At 39.5% G+C, this 15296-nt stretch overlaps 1 protein-coding gene across 2 annotated transcripts in view; it reads right to left on the reverse strand.

The window, feature by feature from the left end:
- EEIG2 (EEIG family member 2) overlaps nt 1–15296 on the reverse strand; it is an 81709-nt gene that overhangs the window by 35852 nt on the left and 30561 nt on the right. For both annotated transcript variants that reach the window (XM_024230761.3, XM_024230753.3), the window contains exons 2-3: nt 9235–9355; nt 3628–3657 (exon numbers count right to left, since the gene is read on the reverse strand). In XM_024230761.3, the coding sequence (XP_024086529.1) occupies nt 3628–3657; nt 9235–9355 (151 nt within the window). The remainder of the gene's footprint in view (nt 1–3627; nt 3658–9234; nt 9356–15296) is intronic.

Raw genomic sequence — 15296 nt, forward strand, 5'->3', positions numbered from 1 at the left:
CTGATCCCCTCCCTGTGTCCATGTGATCAACATTTGTTCAGCTTGCACTTATAAGTGAGAACATGCAGCGTTTGGTTTTCTGTTCCTGCATAAGTTTGCTGAGGATAATGGATTCCAGCTCCATCCATGTCCCTGAAAAGGTCATGATCTCGTTCCTCTTGAAAGAGTTTTCTCTGCGGTCTCCTATTCCTCTGTGCCTGGCTACCTGGCCAACTTCATTTCCTCCTCCTCCTCATTTACTCTGGCAGCCACGATGTCCTCTTTCTTGAAAATGCCAAGATCACTTCAAGGCCTTTAGCACTTACTGTTCTTTTGCGGGAAATGCTGTCTCTCAGATTTTCTTATAGCTTTCTCTTTTACTCCATTCAGGTCAATGTTTAAAAGTCATCTCTCTAAAGGGGCCTTCCCTGACCATCCTATATCACATCCCTCTTCTCTCCCTTACCCTGTAGTTACCGCCTTCCACCCCTTACCTGCTCTATTTTTCTCCTTAGTAGTTACCATCACATCATGTACACACATATTTCATATTTGCTTATTGTCTGTCCCTCCAACAACCCCTGCTCCCATTAGCATGTAAGCTCCACAAATGCAGGGGATTTGTCTGTTTTGTTCACTGCTGTATCTCCAGTACTTAGAATAGTACCAAGAACAGTGCCTGGCACTTAATACACATTTGTTGAATAAAAGAATAGCCCATTGGCTTACCATCTACTATTGTAATGTTGGTATATTACAATGTCAATAAGTTAAAAAAGGGGAGAATCTGATCAGCGCCTCTTATGCCTGCATGTTTATGTCCCCCCAAAATTCATATGTTGAAACCCTAACCCCCAAAAGGGTGGTATTAGGTGGCAGGGCCTATAAGAGGTAATTAGGTCATGAGAGTGGAGTCCTCAAGAATGGATTAATGCCCTTTTAACAAGACACAAGAGAGCTTGCTTCCTTTTTCTCTGCTCTTTTGAGGACACCATGAGATGACAGACATCTGCAAAGCAGAAAGCAGGCCCTCACCAGACTGGATCCACCAGCACCTTGATCTTGGACTTCCCAGCCTCCAGAACTGTGGGAAATAAATGTTGTTTAAATCACCTAATCTACGGTAATCTGCTATAGCATCCCAAACTAACTAAGACAGCCCCTATTAAAAAGTATATTAAAAGGTGGGGCATGTCAATGTGATATTTCAGGCTAAAAGTTACTAATGAGTGAAGTCAATATTATCAAGCATCTTTTATATGACAGGCCCAGTTGTAGACACTGGGAAACAGTGATGAACAGGACACCTACTCTGCCTTGAAAGAGCTTCCATTCTAGTGAAGAACCAGAAAGTCTGTTTCCTTATGATTTTTTCTTTGGCTTCACTGAGTAACTGTCTCATGAAATGGCATATATACATAAACACTAGCTGTATTTGTCCCAGATATTAATTCATTCATGAAATAATCTTCAGCATCCACATTTCAGGTAATATGGAAGTCATTCCTACTCTTTAATAGGGGAGGACAGAAAAGTGAACAGATCTTTAATGCGTTTGAAAGTGCTGTGATAGAGGAAGACACAGTTACAAGAAAGAGAGGAAAAGAAAAGTTCTCAGTGGGGAGGGATGCCTAAGTTGAGTCTTTAATGATACATGAGTTGACAGGACAAGAGGAGGGAGAAATATAAGCATGGCAGGAAAAAACATCAAGTTACAAATCAAAAGGCTAAGATAGCATGGGATACTCCAGGAGGTTTGTGAGGGTGGTATGTGTGAGGCATAAGGATGAGTGTATGAGTGTTTATGTGTGTGTTCATGTGCAGATGACAGTAGAGATGACAAGATGTGTCTTACATGCCAGACACATGTAAATTAAGAAATTTTCATTTTCCTTTATAAGCAATGAATAGCTGCTAAAGGACTAAAAATGGGGGAATGATATGATCATGTTTTAATTTTAGAAAGATTACTTTGGCAATAATATGGAGGATGGAGGGAGATAACAGAGACAGACTCTAGAAGGCCAGTGCAGGCTGTAAATAAAAAATAACAAAGGCATAACCTGAGGCAGTGGCCCTGGGAATGGAGAGAAGGTATGGTTTCAAGACCTTTTTAGAGGTGAAAAATCAAGAGGACTGGTCAATTACAGCAGACCTTGTTGTTTGCCTAGCCCAGAATCAATGCCCTGCTATTCCTTGATAGCAAAGCCTTGATTTATTTTATTTATTTATTTATTTACTGAGACAGGGTCTCACCATCTTGTCCAGGATGGTCACGAATGCCTGGGCTCAAGTGATCCTCCCACCACAGCTTCCCAAAGTGCTGGGATTACAGGCATGAGCCACCACGCCCAGCCACAAAACCCTGGTTTTATTCAGGTGTCCAGCCTCAGTTCATCCATGTGTACAAGGAAAGAAACCCAAACCCTAGCTCATTGTTAGATTGTGATTAGTTTAAGCTAACCACGGCAATCCATTCTTATTGCCTACAACTAGTTTAGGGTGGGCATATAATCCAGTTCCAGCCAATGAAAGGTATGGGAAAACCCTCTGAGGGCCATCTAAGAAATGTTTCCTCACTCAAAACAAAGTAATACAGGGAGAAGCAGCTGGATTTTTGTCATATGTGAATGTGTTGACTTAAAATTAAGCAGCCAGCCACCTGGTGTCCAGGAGGGGAGCTGGCCAAGAACAAAGTCATCACATAGAGAATGGCAGAATGGAAAGAGAAAAATAATATGAGTTCTTGATGATGTTCTTCAGTCAGTGGATTGACCAGTTTTTAAGCAAGTCTATCTCACATCTCCTTGTTTTGTAACATTGGAAAAATCTCTAGTTGAGGAAGGTTTTCTATTACTTTAACAAAGAACATCCTGGCATTGCAACCAACTAGATTTAGGGTGTTCGGTAGATATGGAAGTTAAAACTAGTGTACAGGGGCCAGGCATGGTGGTTAATGCCTGTAATCTCAGCACTTTGGGAGGCCAAAGCAGGAGGATCACTTGAGGCCAGGAGTTCGAGACCAGCCTGGGTAACATAGCAAGACCCCATCTCTACAAAAATAAAAAACAAAATTTAAAAAGTTACGGGAAAAAAAAAGACTAGTGTACAATCTCTCAGCTCAGGTGACTGGATTGATGGAGGTACTATTCACAGAGACTGGAAATACAAAAGGACTATGTGAATTTCTGGTAATGTTGTTACTAATTCCTTCTAGTCAGCAAAAAGGTGAGCACATTCACTAGTAATTCCACATAGCTAGTAAAAGTAAAAACGAGCAGTACTGATCATGTATACACAGAGTGCTAAGACAGCATAAAGGACAGGTCCTCTTACAGTGGGGGGAGGTGGGCCTGGCAACACTTCCCAGGTGAGATCCTTTGAATTATCACATGCTATGGCTTAATGCAAACTAGAGATCATCCTCTAGCAGGGAGGCTGAATCTGAAGAATAATATCCCATAATCAGCATTTAGAAAGAATATGCCTATAATTTACTGTTGGATCCAACTGTTCAATCTCCAAGTTGCATACAAAAAGAGCCAAGCTTGAACAGATATTAGAAGAGTAAACAATTTAATTTTTAAGCCTATAAGTAGCAATAAGCAACATTACATGTTCCAAAACAGTTAAAAAACATCTGCTTACCTTTGCATAAGCTTTTCCACCTTTTAATTCCTGCCAAAGACAGAAAATACTATAAGGATATCATATAATGAAAGATTTAAAATTAAATGCATGTCAAATAATTCTGAAGCAGACATATATATGCTGGCAAATATCAGACAGTAAAATTCTGACGATCTTAAATCCAACTATTTAGACTCCCACAAGCCCCCCAAATGACCAGAATTTTTATTTAGCATTTAACTTTAATCTAAATGAGACAAATGGTGAGAATATAAGCTAATATTTTATCTATTTGCTGAAGAAGAAATGGTCAAAAAGTGTGGACTCACTGCAAAAACCTGAATCACCAAAGAAAGGTTAAATTATTTACTCAGTTAAGCATACTAATATAATATAGAAAGATTTCAACAGGAGTTGAAACCACACCCCAGGGACAACCAGTTTTTATGAATCATTGAAGAGATACTCTGTGCATGTAAAAGTGTACATTTAGTATAGTACAAACCCTCTTACCTAACGTGAAAAGGCTGGCCAAAGTGGAAAATAATAAAAAATAATAGATGGTGTCTTTTTTAACTTAAAATATGTCACTGTACATAAATTTGCCAAATCTTTAGATTTGTTTTCATACAGCTGTGAGAATTAAGTGTAAAACACTCAGAACAATACCTAGCACATGGTATGTGTTTGTATATATGTCTTTGTCATTATTATTAGGGCCAAAACTCCCCACTCCCTACCTACTTTTAAAAATGCCATCTGCTGGATGGTGTTGTCTCCTATCTTTCTTGCTAAATCAGATACATAATGCATTATCTATCATTTCCATCTTTCAAGCAGTGAATACAAATATGTTAAGGAACAATCTATGACCATCTTTCAGGCAGTGAATACAAATATGTTAACGAACAATCTATGATAAACTCTATTATCATTCATGAATATCTGCTGTTCCTCCCCTTCCCTGCTTCAGTGATTTCAGGTGTGGCCATCCCACCACATCTACCCCATTATGAATGATCACATTTTCATTAGGTCACTGTCATATTCCTTAATAGTGCCCTTCCGTAAGAAAACAAAATTTTCTCCAGATGATCCTTGTTTCTGCTAGCTAATTATTTTCTTTGCTCCCCTCTATAGCCAAACTCATCAAAAGATTTATCTATATTTGCTATATCCTACTCTCTCTTCAACCCACTCCAATTGGGGTTTCATCCTTATTTTTCCTCTGCAATAGTTCTTTTTCATTTTTTATTTATTTTATTTCTTAGAGACAGGGTCTCTCTCTACCAACCAGGCTGGAGTGCAGTGGGATGACCATAGCTCACCGAAACCTCAAACTCCTGGGCTCAGGAGATCCTCCCACCTCAGCCTTCTGAGTAGCTAAGACTACAGGTGCATGCCACCACATCCAGCTAATTTTTTTTTCTTTTTTTTTTTTGGAGAGATGGGGTCTTGCCATGTTGCCTAGTTTTGTCTCAAACTTCCATCCTTAAGCAGTCCTCATTCCTCGGCCTCCCAAATTCCTGGGATTCTAGGTGTGAACCACTGTACTTGGCCCTTTATAATAGCTCTTCAGATTACCAATGATCTTCATTTTGTTAAAGCCAAAGGCTCCTGATCTTCATCTTATTCAACATCTCAGTAGTAGGTGACAGGCTTGGCCACTCCACCTCCTTTGTTGCATCATTTTCTTCGCTAAACTTCCACAGTACCACAATTACCTGGTTTTATTCCTACTTCACTGGTAACTCCTCACTCTCGTTTGCTGGACCTATTCATTCAACCTCTGCAGAAAGAATGCTAGTCATATCCCAATCATCCATTTCCCCCCTCCACAGTAACAGAATCCTTTATTTTTAGTTGGATATCTGGCTGCACAATAATGACCATTTATATGTTGTAACTCTATTCAAAACATAAGCACTTCTCCCTTCAACTATCACAAACCACCTAAGTGGTCTCTGTGATTCATCTAACACAGCAGCAAAAGTGATCTTACAGAAAGTGATGTCTCTCCTTATTAAAATCCTCCAATACTTCCAATTATAATTAGATCTAAACTCTTCATAAGGCCCGGCCTGATCTACTGCATCCAATCCCACTACCAAGAACTTTGCCTCTCTGTTTCCCATGCCACAGCCAGGCTGGTCTTGTCATTTAAACATGCCAGACTTGCTGTTTACACTGCATAGGGTTCACAGTACTTCTGAATCTGTGGTTTGATATCTTTGATCGGTTTTAGAAGATTCTCAGACACACTCACTTGTCTCTCCTCCTAGGGCTTATACAGTTAGACCTTTCTACTGTCTCCTACATGTCTTACCTTCTGTCTTGTGTATTCCACCCTTGTTCTCTCTGTGATTTAGCCTGAATATTTTCTTCTGTCTTATTTTCCAATTTACCAATCCTCTCTTCAGTTATGGTAAACCTGCTGTTAAATCCATCTGTTGAAGTTTTATTCATTTACTTAGCTTTAAATTTTAGTTAATGTACTTTTCAGTTTTAGAATTTAATTTGCTGTTTTTTAAAAACAACTTTAGTTCTCTGATGAAATTCTCCATCTTGTTCACTAATTATAGTTATTGTAAAAGTTTGTCTTTGATCTTTCCAAAATCTGTATCTTCCATGGGTCTCTTTTTACCATATACTTTTCCTTTTGATTTTTGGTCATGTAGTCATGTCTCTTCATATGCTTGATAACTGTGTATGAAAACTTGAAGAAATAATTTGAGGTTCAGAGTGATGTGATATAGGAGAAGGCATACATTTGCTTTTGGCAAGTAGTAAGGAAGAGGCAGATCACCTTCATCCAAGAAGGGATTGAGCTGATTGGAGGCTGGGTTTCAGTCTTTGTAAGGCTGATCTGTATGTATTACACTCTTCCTACTAGGTTGAAACTCTCAGAGAGTGAGTCCCAACCGAAAGCCTGAGGTGTTTATCAAGGCCCCTCCTCTTTGGTGGTCCCCAGATTCCAGTTTTTGTTCCTTTAGACCCGTAAGACTGCTGCAATCTCAACTCAGTGTCTTTGCTGCTCAGCCATTCTTTTGTGCTCAGTTTCTTCACCACTACTTGCAAATCAGCAAATGCTTTGAGGGTAAAAGCAATGCCAAATGTCAGGCTTATCTCTATGCTTCCCTTCTCTATGGATCCTAAGCCTTTCAAGTCCTTACTACCTCAGTAGCTTCCGATGCCTTCAAGCAGCTCTTTTGGATATTATGTCTAGCTTTTCTAATAGTTCTCAGAGGGAGCAGTGGTCTGCAACAAGCTAGTCCATTAATTTCAGAAGTATTAAAATAATCTCCATGTTTATTATACTTTAGGGCCTGTTATAGGTTGAATTATGTCCCCTGTCTCCCTCAACCAAAAAAAGACATGAAGTCCTTACCTCAGAATGTTACCTTATTTGGAAGTAAGGTCTTCTTCTTTTTTTTTTTTTTCTTTTTGAGACAGGGTATGGCTCTGTCATCCAGGCTGGAGTACAGTGGCATGATCGTGGCTCACTGCAGCCTTCTGGGCTCAGGTGATCCTCCCACCTCTGCCTCACAAGTAGCAGGGACTACAAGTGCGTGCCACCACACCTGGCTAATTTTTGTATTTTTTGTGGAGATAGGGTTTCTCCATGTGACCCAGGCTGGTCTTAAAATCCTGGGCTCAAGAAATCTGCCTGCCTCAGCCTCCCAAACTTCTAGGATTACAGGCGTGAGCCACCACGCCTGGCCAGAAATAGGGTCTTCATATAGGTACTCAAGTTAAAATGAGGTCCTAATCCAATATGACTGGTATTCTTATAAAAACAGGAAATTTTGACAGAGAAACAGACATGCACAGAGGGAAAATGATGTGAAGACACAAAGGGAGAAAACAATCACGTGAATGGAATAATGTATCCACAAGTCAAAGAATGCCTGAGGCTGCTGGACATTAGGCGAGAGGTGTTAGAGTTTCTCCCACAGCACCTCCAGAGGGAGCATGGCCCTGCTGACACCTTGACTTTGAATTTCTGTCGTCCATAACTGAGACAATAAGTTTCTGTTGTTTAAAGCCACCCAGAGTGTGCTATTTAGTTATAGCAGTCCTAGGAAACTAATACAGGGGCTTTTTTGCTTTCAGGTCCTACTCCTTTAAAATGGCCTTTCCCTAGACCTTTACATGGTTGCCTCTTCTTCAAATGTTACCTTTCAGAGAAGTCTTCACTGACTCCTGCCTCAGTTCTCTAAAATAATCTCCTTTGCCTAAGCTATTCTCCATTACTGAATTGTTTCCTACACATAAAACTTAATCACGACCTCAAATAATCTTATTTGGCTACAAGTTTACGGTCTCTGTCTTTCCTATCACACTTCCCCCAACTCCATCCAGAAAGTAAAGTCCTTGGGGGCAGGAACTCATTCCAGTTCACCACTGTCCTCCCAGTGCCTGGAATAGTACCGCTGGCTGGTCACTGATTGCTTCCCTGTGTCCTAGGCAACAGAGCGCACTATCAAACTTTTTTATTTTTGTCAACTTTATAGGTAAAAAATGGTATCTTATTTGTAGTTTTAATTTGTGTCAGATTGAGCATATTTTTATGTTTAAAAGCTATTTATAGTTTTTTTGTGAAGTGTTCATTTTGCCCTTTGCCTATTTTTCTAAAGGGTTGTTGATTTTTAAAATTAATTTATTTGAAGGTGCTCTTTCTATACTAAAGAAAGTAGTCCTTTGTCACAATTTGTGACTATTTCCCCTAATTTAAGACTTTGTTTATGTTATATTTTGCAATGCATAAAATGTTTATATAGTTGAGTTTACTAATTTTTCTTTTATGGCTTCTTTTATATAATACTTAAAATATTATTTAGTATATTATATTAAATATTTTATATAATACTTAAAATACCATGGCAATGGTATTCTGATACAGAAGGACGCAGAACTGGTGTGGAAAAGACCAAGGCCAGAGACTCTTGCTTTCATTCTAAATCTTTCTTCTCTATTTAATTTTTGACCATTATATGTATTATTTTGGTAAGTAAAACATATGCACACACACACACACAACACACACACAAACAAAGTTGAACCATATGAAATTACCATTTTTTTTTTTTAGATTATTGGTAATTTGCTTCAACCTAATACTGGGAAAGAAAATATACAGGAAAGAAAACAGACTTGGAATCGGAAAACTCTGTTTGAGTCCCTACTTTGCCATTTATAAACTATGTAAATTTGGGCAAGTAACTTCTCTGAGCCCTGGTTTTCCTGATAACGGAGAAAATAACACCTAATTTCAGGGTTATTAGATATATTACACATAAAGTTCCCAGAACAATGCCTAATAAAAACTAGGAATTTAACAAATAGTGGATATAGATATATATAGTCCCCAAACTAATACAAATAAGATTAATACTTATATGTATAGTGACAGTGAGATGAAGGTTCTTTAATAATAATTTTAATGTATAACCTGGGATTCTTCATCATATTTGCCATGGTATTTGAATTACTGCAGCAAGTGTGAAGTGAAATGCATATACAGTTCTAATGAAACAGATAAAGCAGAGTTAAACAAAGCCAGCCAGTGACTATGGAACTAATTACGGTTTCTGAAAGGGAAGAAGTAATAGGCTATTTTTATACCTTCCTCACAGATACTCTGTAGATACAAGGATCTAGGATGCCTGTGGCAGCACTTGCACTCATTTTGCACATAAATGAGAACTTCTTTCTCCAGTGAACACAGTTTGCTTGTACCACCTCCCTGAAGGAAAGGAAAAAAGAGCAATTAATTAACTATTATTGATGACATGTTAAAAAGCACATTCATACTTTCACTCAAGTCTAACATGCAGAAGTAATGTGTTAAAAGCCAGTATTTGTAAACAGTGTAACAGGAAGGAAGCAAATTCCTAAAAATGTGATCTGAAAATCTTTGGAAGGTTTCAATTATCCACAGGAAACTGGAAAAAAACTGAATTTACTTATCAATTCAATCAAAATATACATTAGGCTACACCATTCATTCATTCAACACATAATGTACATTTACTTTATATGTTGTGCATGTGATACATGTTTAAAACATAAAGACGAGGACAGAGTTCCTGACCTTGTAGGGATTATATTCACAGTTAATGCAAGAGGCATAAATAAGAACAAATGCTTATTCTAGGAATAAGCAAATTCTTATTTTAAGATTAACTACTGTCATAGTTTTACTCCAGCCATAACAGCAAGAACAGCTACCATTTATTGAGAGCTTACCATATGCTATGAAATCTCCCAACAGCCTTGTGAAGTAGCTGGCATTTTCTTCACTTTATTTATTTATTTATTTTGAGATGGAGTCTTGCTCTGTCACCCAGGCTGGAGTGCAGTGGCATGATCTCCGCTCACTGCAACCTTCGCCTCCTGGATTCAAGCGATTTTCCTGCCTCACTCAGCCTCCTGAGTAGCTGGGATTACAGGCGCCTGCCACCACGCCAGGCTAATTTTTTTGTGTTTTTAAGAGACAGGGTTTGGCTATGTTGTCTAGGCTGGTCTCAAACTCCTGACCTCAAGTAATCCACCTGCCTCGGCCTCCCAAAGTGCTGAGATTATAGGCGTGAGCCTCGTCACTTTAAAGATAAGGAAAATGAAGCGTGATGAGAGAAGTGAACTCAAGGTCATTTAAGTAGGAGGTGATAGAGAAGAACTAGCATTCAAACTAGGCCTGTTTAACTCTAAAGCCCACTTGTCCACAAAGGAGAATCTGTATTTTTCCACAACTTTGCTCTTTCAAGCTCCCAGGACTTTGTACATACTGTTCTCTCTGCTATCGTTTGTAGGTATTGGGGAGGGGGGTGCTCAGCCTTAGAAAAGGATAACCATTCCTCTAACATAGGAAGGAAACAAAGATAATGGATGAAATAAAGAGAAAACTAGAGAAAGCAAAAGAGAATGGCAAGAGAGCCCAGGTTGAATAGTTTTGATTTTCTTAGGGGAGTAATAAGTTATGTCTATGGAGTGATAGGACTGGTAGGTGAGTTGAAAATTTAGATAAAGGCTTAGAGACAGGAAAACCGCTGTGGTGAATGTGACAGGCAGTCAAACTTATAGCTGCCTCAGGGAATAAAATAGATTTTTATTATGATCTATCAGTTATTTGTTGTTGTTGTTGTTGTTGTTTTTGAGACAGGGTCTCATTCTGTCACCCAGGCTGGAGTACAGTGGTGCAGTCACAACTCACTGCAGCCTTGACCTCTCAGGCCAAAGAGATCTTCCCACCTCAGCCTCCCAAGTAGCTGGGACCATAGGCATACACTACCACACTTGACTAATTTTGTAGTTTTGGTAAAGATGGGTCTCTCTCTGTTATCCAGGCTGGTCTCAAACTCCTGGGCTCAAGTGATACTCCTGTCTCAGTCTCCCAAAGTGCCAGGATTACAATACTCTTGTCTCAATCTCCCAGAGTGCTAGGATTACAGGTGTAAGCCACCTGGCCTGGTTTTTCTGATTTCTCCATCAATACACAGAATCCAAGAACAGGAATTACAAAAAAAAGCAAACACAATTTAAAAATCAAGTATGTATTTGTGTGTCATATGTGCACTTGTGTTTACTTTTATATTCTAAACAGACACACAAATGGGAGAGGAGGGCATGCATTTTACCATCAGTTCTACTATGATAACTTTGGCCATTTTTTTTTCCTTAGGAACCCTTAAGAGATTTAATGAATCATGATATGAAGAATGTATGTGTGGGTTCACAGTGGAGTCTCCCTTGAAATCCAGGCAGGGTGTAATTTATTGGTACGGTCACAATGCAGGCAAGATGAGTGTTATTTGACAAAGGATGGACCTGGAGGTACTTGTCAGGCAGCTGGAGGACCCCCTGGCAAGCAGGGCAGTTGCTAACCTGTACACTAAAAAATAAATACATTTACAAAACTGTGAATAGTAATAAAAATAAGCAAGAAAAAAAAAATCCAGATTTTTTTTTTTTGGATACAGGGTCTTGCTCTGTCGCCCAGGCTGGAGTGCAGTGGTGTGATCTTGGCTCACTGCAACCTCCGCCTCCTGGGCTCAAGCAATTCCCATGCCTCAGCCTCCTGAATAGTAGCTGGGATTACAGGTGTGCACCAGCACGCCTGGCTAATTTTTGTATTTTTGTAGAGATGGGGTTTCACCATGTTGGCCAGGCTGGTCTCAAACTCCTGGCCTCAAGCGATCTGGCCACTTCGATCTCCCAAATTGTTGGGATTACACACGTGAGCCACTGTGTCCGGCCTAGAATTTTTTATTTTTGCTTCTCTCCCAACATCTCTTGGCCTCAAGACTTGCTGGAGGCATCAGCTGTGGTGTCTGGAGCTCCCAACAAGGAGATGTAGATAGAAACACTGATGTCCTGGACCCTTCAGGGTCCACTGAGCATCAAGGCACTTGGTTGTTGCTGTCACTGAGACCACTGATACATGATCAGAGATCCAGAAATAACATTTACAATAAAACTCTTTTACTTTTCTTACAAAATTATATACAAATTTATAGTTAAACATGGCAGGTTGAGTGCATGTATTAGCCTCTGCTCCCTCCTCAAACCTACTAAATAAAAACAAGCAAAGGCATTATCTCACAGGGACAAAGAGAACTAGAGACAAAAATAAGTGGCCAGGGACAGACAGACAAGTGGTAAGTAATTTAGCATACTGAGGAAATTTGAACCTCATGCTGGCAATAGTAAAAGCCAAGAGTAGGAAACTTAAACAGGTTTTGAAGTCGAATGAAGGAGGGACACAGCAGAGGATTGATCAAAAACTGTTTTAGAAATAAGTCAGACTGCAGACCTCTCCTTCCCTGACTCCTGCAGATGACTGAGATGTAGTCTCCTGATAAGATGAAACAGAAGGATCTCTGGACAGCCTGAAGTGAGGGCAGGTATCAGAAAGAGCACGAACAGCACAAAAGAATGCTGGCTGGGGTAATGAAAGATGACTTAATGCTGAGACTTCCAACTTTATTCCCCTAACCTGGCTTCTCACAATGCCAGAATCAGACACCTGTTCTTCAAGATGTGGGAAGACTATTCTCTGGGGAATCCAACCAGCCTCAAAGAAAAGATTTCATGAGACGGATGTTGAGGGTTCCCAATGACACAGCTAGCCAAATCAGCCTACAATAAAAACCTGAGATGACAAGCACCCACCACATACACAAAGCTCCTAATTAACTTTTAGTGCTTCACAGTTAAATATGTGCAGATAAGTGAGGAAAGTCTCTTAATATGAAAGAAACCAAGATGAATAGAAAAAAACTAACTTGGCTGGTTGCAGGGGCTCAGCCAAGTATTCCCAGCACTTGGGGAGGCTAAGGTGGAAGGGTTGCTTGAGCCAGGAGTTTGAGACCAGCCTGGGCAACAACAGGAGACCCTGTTTCAACAAAAAATTTAAAACTTATGGTGGCGTGCACCTGTAGTCCCAGCTACTTGAAAGGTTGAGGCAGGAGGATCACTTGAGCCCAAGAGTTCAACACTATAGTGAGCCATGAGTGTGCCACTGCACTCCAGTCTGGGTGACAGAGCAAGACACAATCTTTAAAAAAAAAAAAAAAAAAAAAAAAAAAGAGAGAAAAATAGCAACTTGAACAAAACAGAGCTTGTGCTTGAAGAAGAAAAAAATTCTGAGTGATATAAAAAAGAAACTGCATCTACCATACAGGAATAGGATGCTATATTTAAAAAAAAGCATACAGGGAATTAAAGTGCTCATGGAAATCCAAACTACTGGGCTTCACATTTTGTCATTCCAGATTCACTCTACCCTTCTCTGTGGTCCAGGAGGCCAGTCTTATGAACTACATCAACCAAGCTCCCTTGCCCTCTACCTCCGATTGTGCTAAAGTGACAAACACTGCAAGGATAGAGGGCAGGAGGAGAGGGAAGCTGATGCATTTATTCTCCTGGCTCCTTCCCTGTTGGGCCATGTGAGAAACAGGTCGGTTGTTGGGGACTGTGCTTTTCCATAATATGCCTTGTAGCACTTAGACTCTAAATTATTTGTATTTATGACTTTGTTAAAATAAAAACAAATTCAAAAACACGGTCAAGTACTGAATAATCTAAAAATGGGAACAGAAGTATATAACTGTATAAGCCTTTTTTTCCTAACTGCTAAAAAAAAAACTCACTAAGAATTTTCTTTAGTGTCTAATATATGAAAATTGGATGGTATCTTAAAAAGCAAAGTCCTAATCCCTCCCTCCCTCCCTTACTTCCTGTTCTCTATCTCTATTTTACACTGTAATTCCAATTACCTGCTCGTATTTATAATGCTGTGCTGAAGTTTCTTAAGAAACTTCCTTCCTTCCTTCCTTTCCTCCCTCCCTCCCTCTCCCTCTGTAAAAGCTACTACATTTTCCTTCCTTCCTTCCCTCCCTCCCTCCCTTCCTCCTTCCTTCTCTTTATTCCTTCCCTCCCTCTCTCCATCCCTCCCTCCCTTCCTTCCTTTCTTTTGAGATGGGGTCTTGCTCTGTTGCCCAGGCTGAAGTACAGTGGCATGACTGTCACTTTTCATTTGTTTGTGAAATAAGTGGAATTCCTTGGCAGTACTAATTATATAAATACTTTAAATGCCCTTATAATGTAGTAGCTTTTACATGCCTAATCATATATGTTATTATTTGCACAAATGGAGGGCAGCTTTGGCCTGAGTAATAAAAACCAAAGAAATCAAGTAAACTCTATATGTGAATTTTTTTTTAAGAAACAAACCAGACAAGCAGGAAAGAAGTATTTGCAGAAATATTAATCTAGTTTAGCTAGAGAGTGGAGGAAGCCAACATTAAGTTTGATGGGCTTGGGGGAAAAACAAGAGATTAAGAAACTTCAGCACAGCATTATAAATACGGGCAGGTAATTGGAATTACAGTGTAAAACAGAGATAGAGAACTGGTTTTCATACAGGACATGTCTTTTAATCTTAAGGGAAAAAATACACTTCCTGCAATTCCATGTCCTCATCTACTTACTATCACTCTGCTTTCAGGTCCAAGCTCCCTGAAGATGATGATACTAAGGATAACGATGACAGCACTTACTGAGTGTTTATTATTACAGGCATTGTTGTAAATATACATATTAAAAATTACACATATTAACTACTAAATCCTCAAAGCAATTATATGCGGAGGGTACTACTAACTCCATTTTATAGATAAAGGAACTAAGATACACAGAAATTATGTGACTTGTCAAAGGTCACTCAGCAGGAACGGTTGGAACTGAAATTTGAAGAACTGTCTCTACAGTATAGACATTTTCCATCTCCTCACCTTCCAGTTACTTTTCAGTCCCTCTTAATCAGGCTTCTACCCCCCACGATTCCATTGAAACTGCTCACCAGTTGGTGATTTTTTTAGTATCATACTTGACCTTTCTTATACATTCTTACAATATTCTTGTCCTTGCTATTTATGTGACTATTTCTTTGCAGTTTCTTGTTCCTCTGTCTCCTTAAAATGTTGATGTCCACCAAGCTTCTATCCTTGGCTTTCTCATTTTTTTACTCTGATGGACTTAACTATTATGCATGTACTGAGAACTTAAAAATCTAAGTCTTCAGGCTGGGCGTGGTGGCTCATGCCTGTAATCCCAGCACTTTGGGAGACCAAGTCAGGCATATTGCTTGAGCTCAGGAGTTCGAGACCAGCCTGGGCAACATGGCG

This window comes from Pongo abelii, chromosome 1, assembly GCF_028885655.2.
Source record: "Pongo abelii isolate AG06213 chromosome 1, NHGRI_mPonAbe1-v2.0_pri, whole genome shotgun sequence".
In the NCBI taxonomy this organism is placed as follows: Eukaryota; Metazoa; Chordata; class Mammalia; order Primates; family Hominidae; genus Pongo; species Pongo abelii.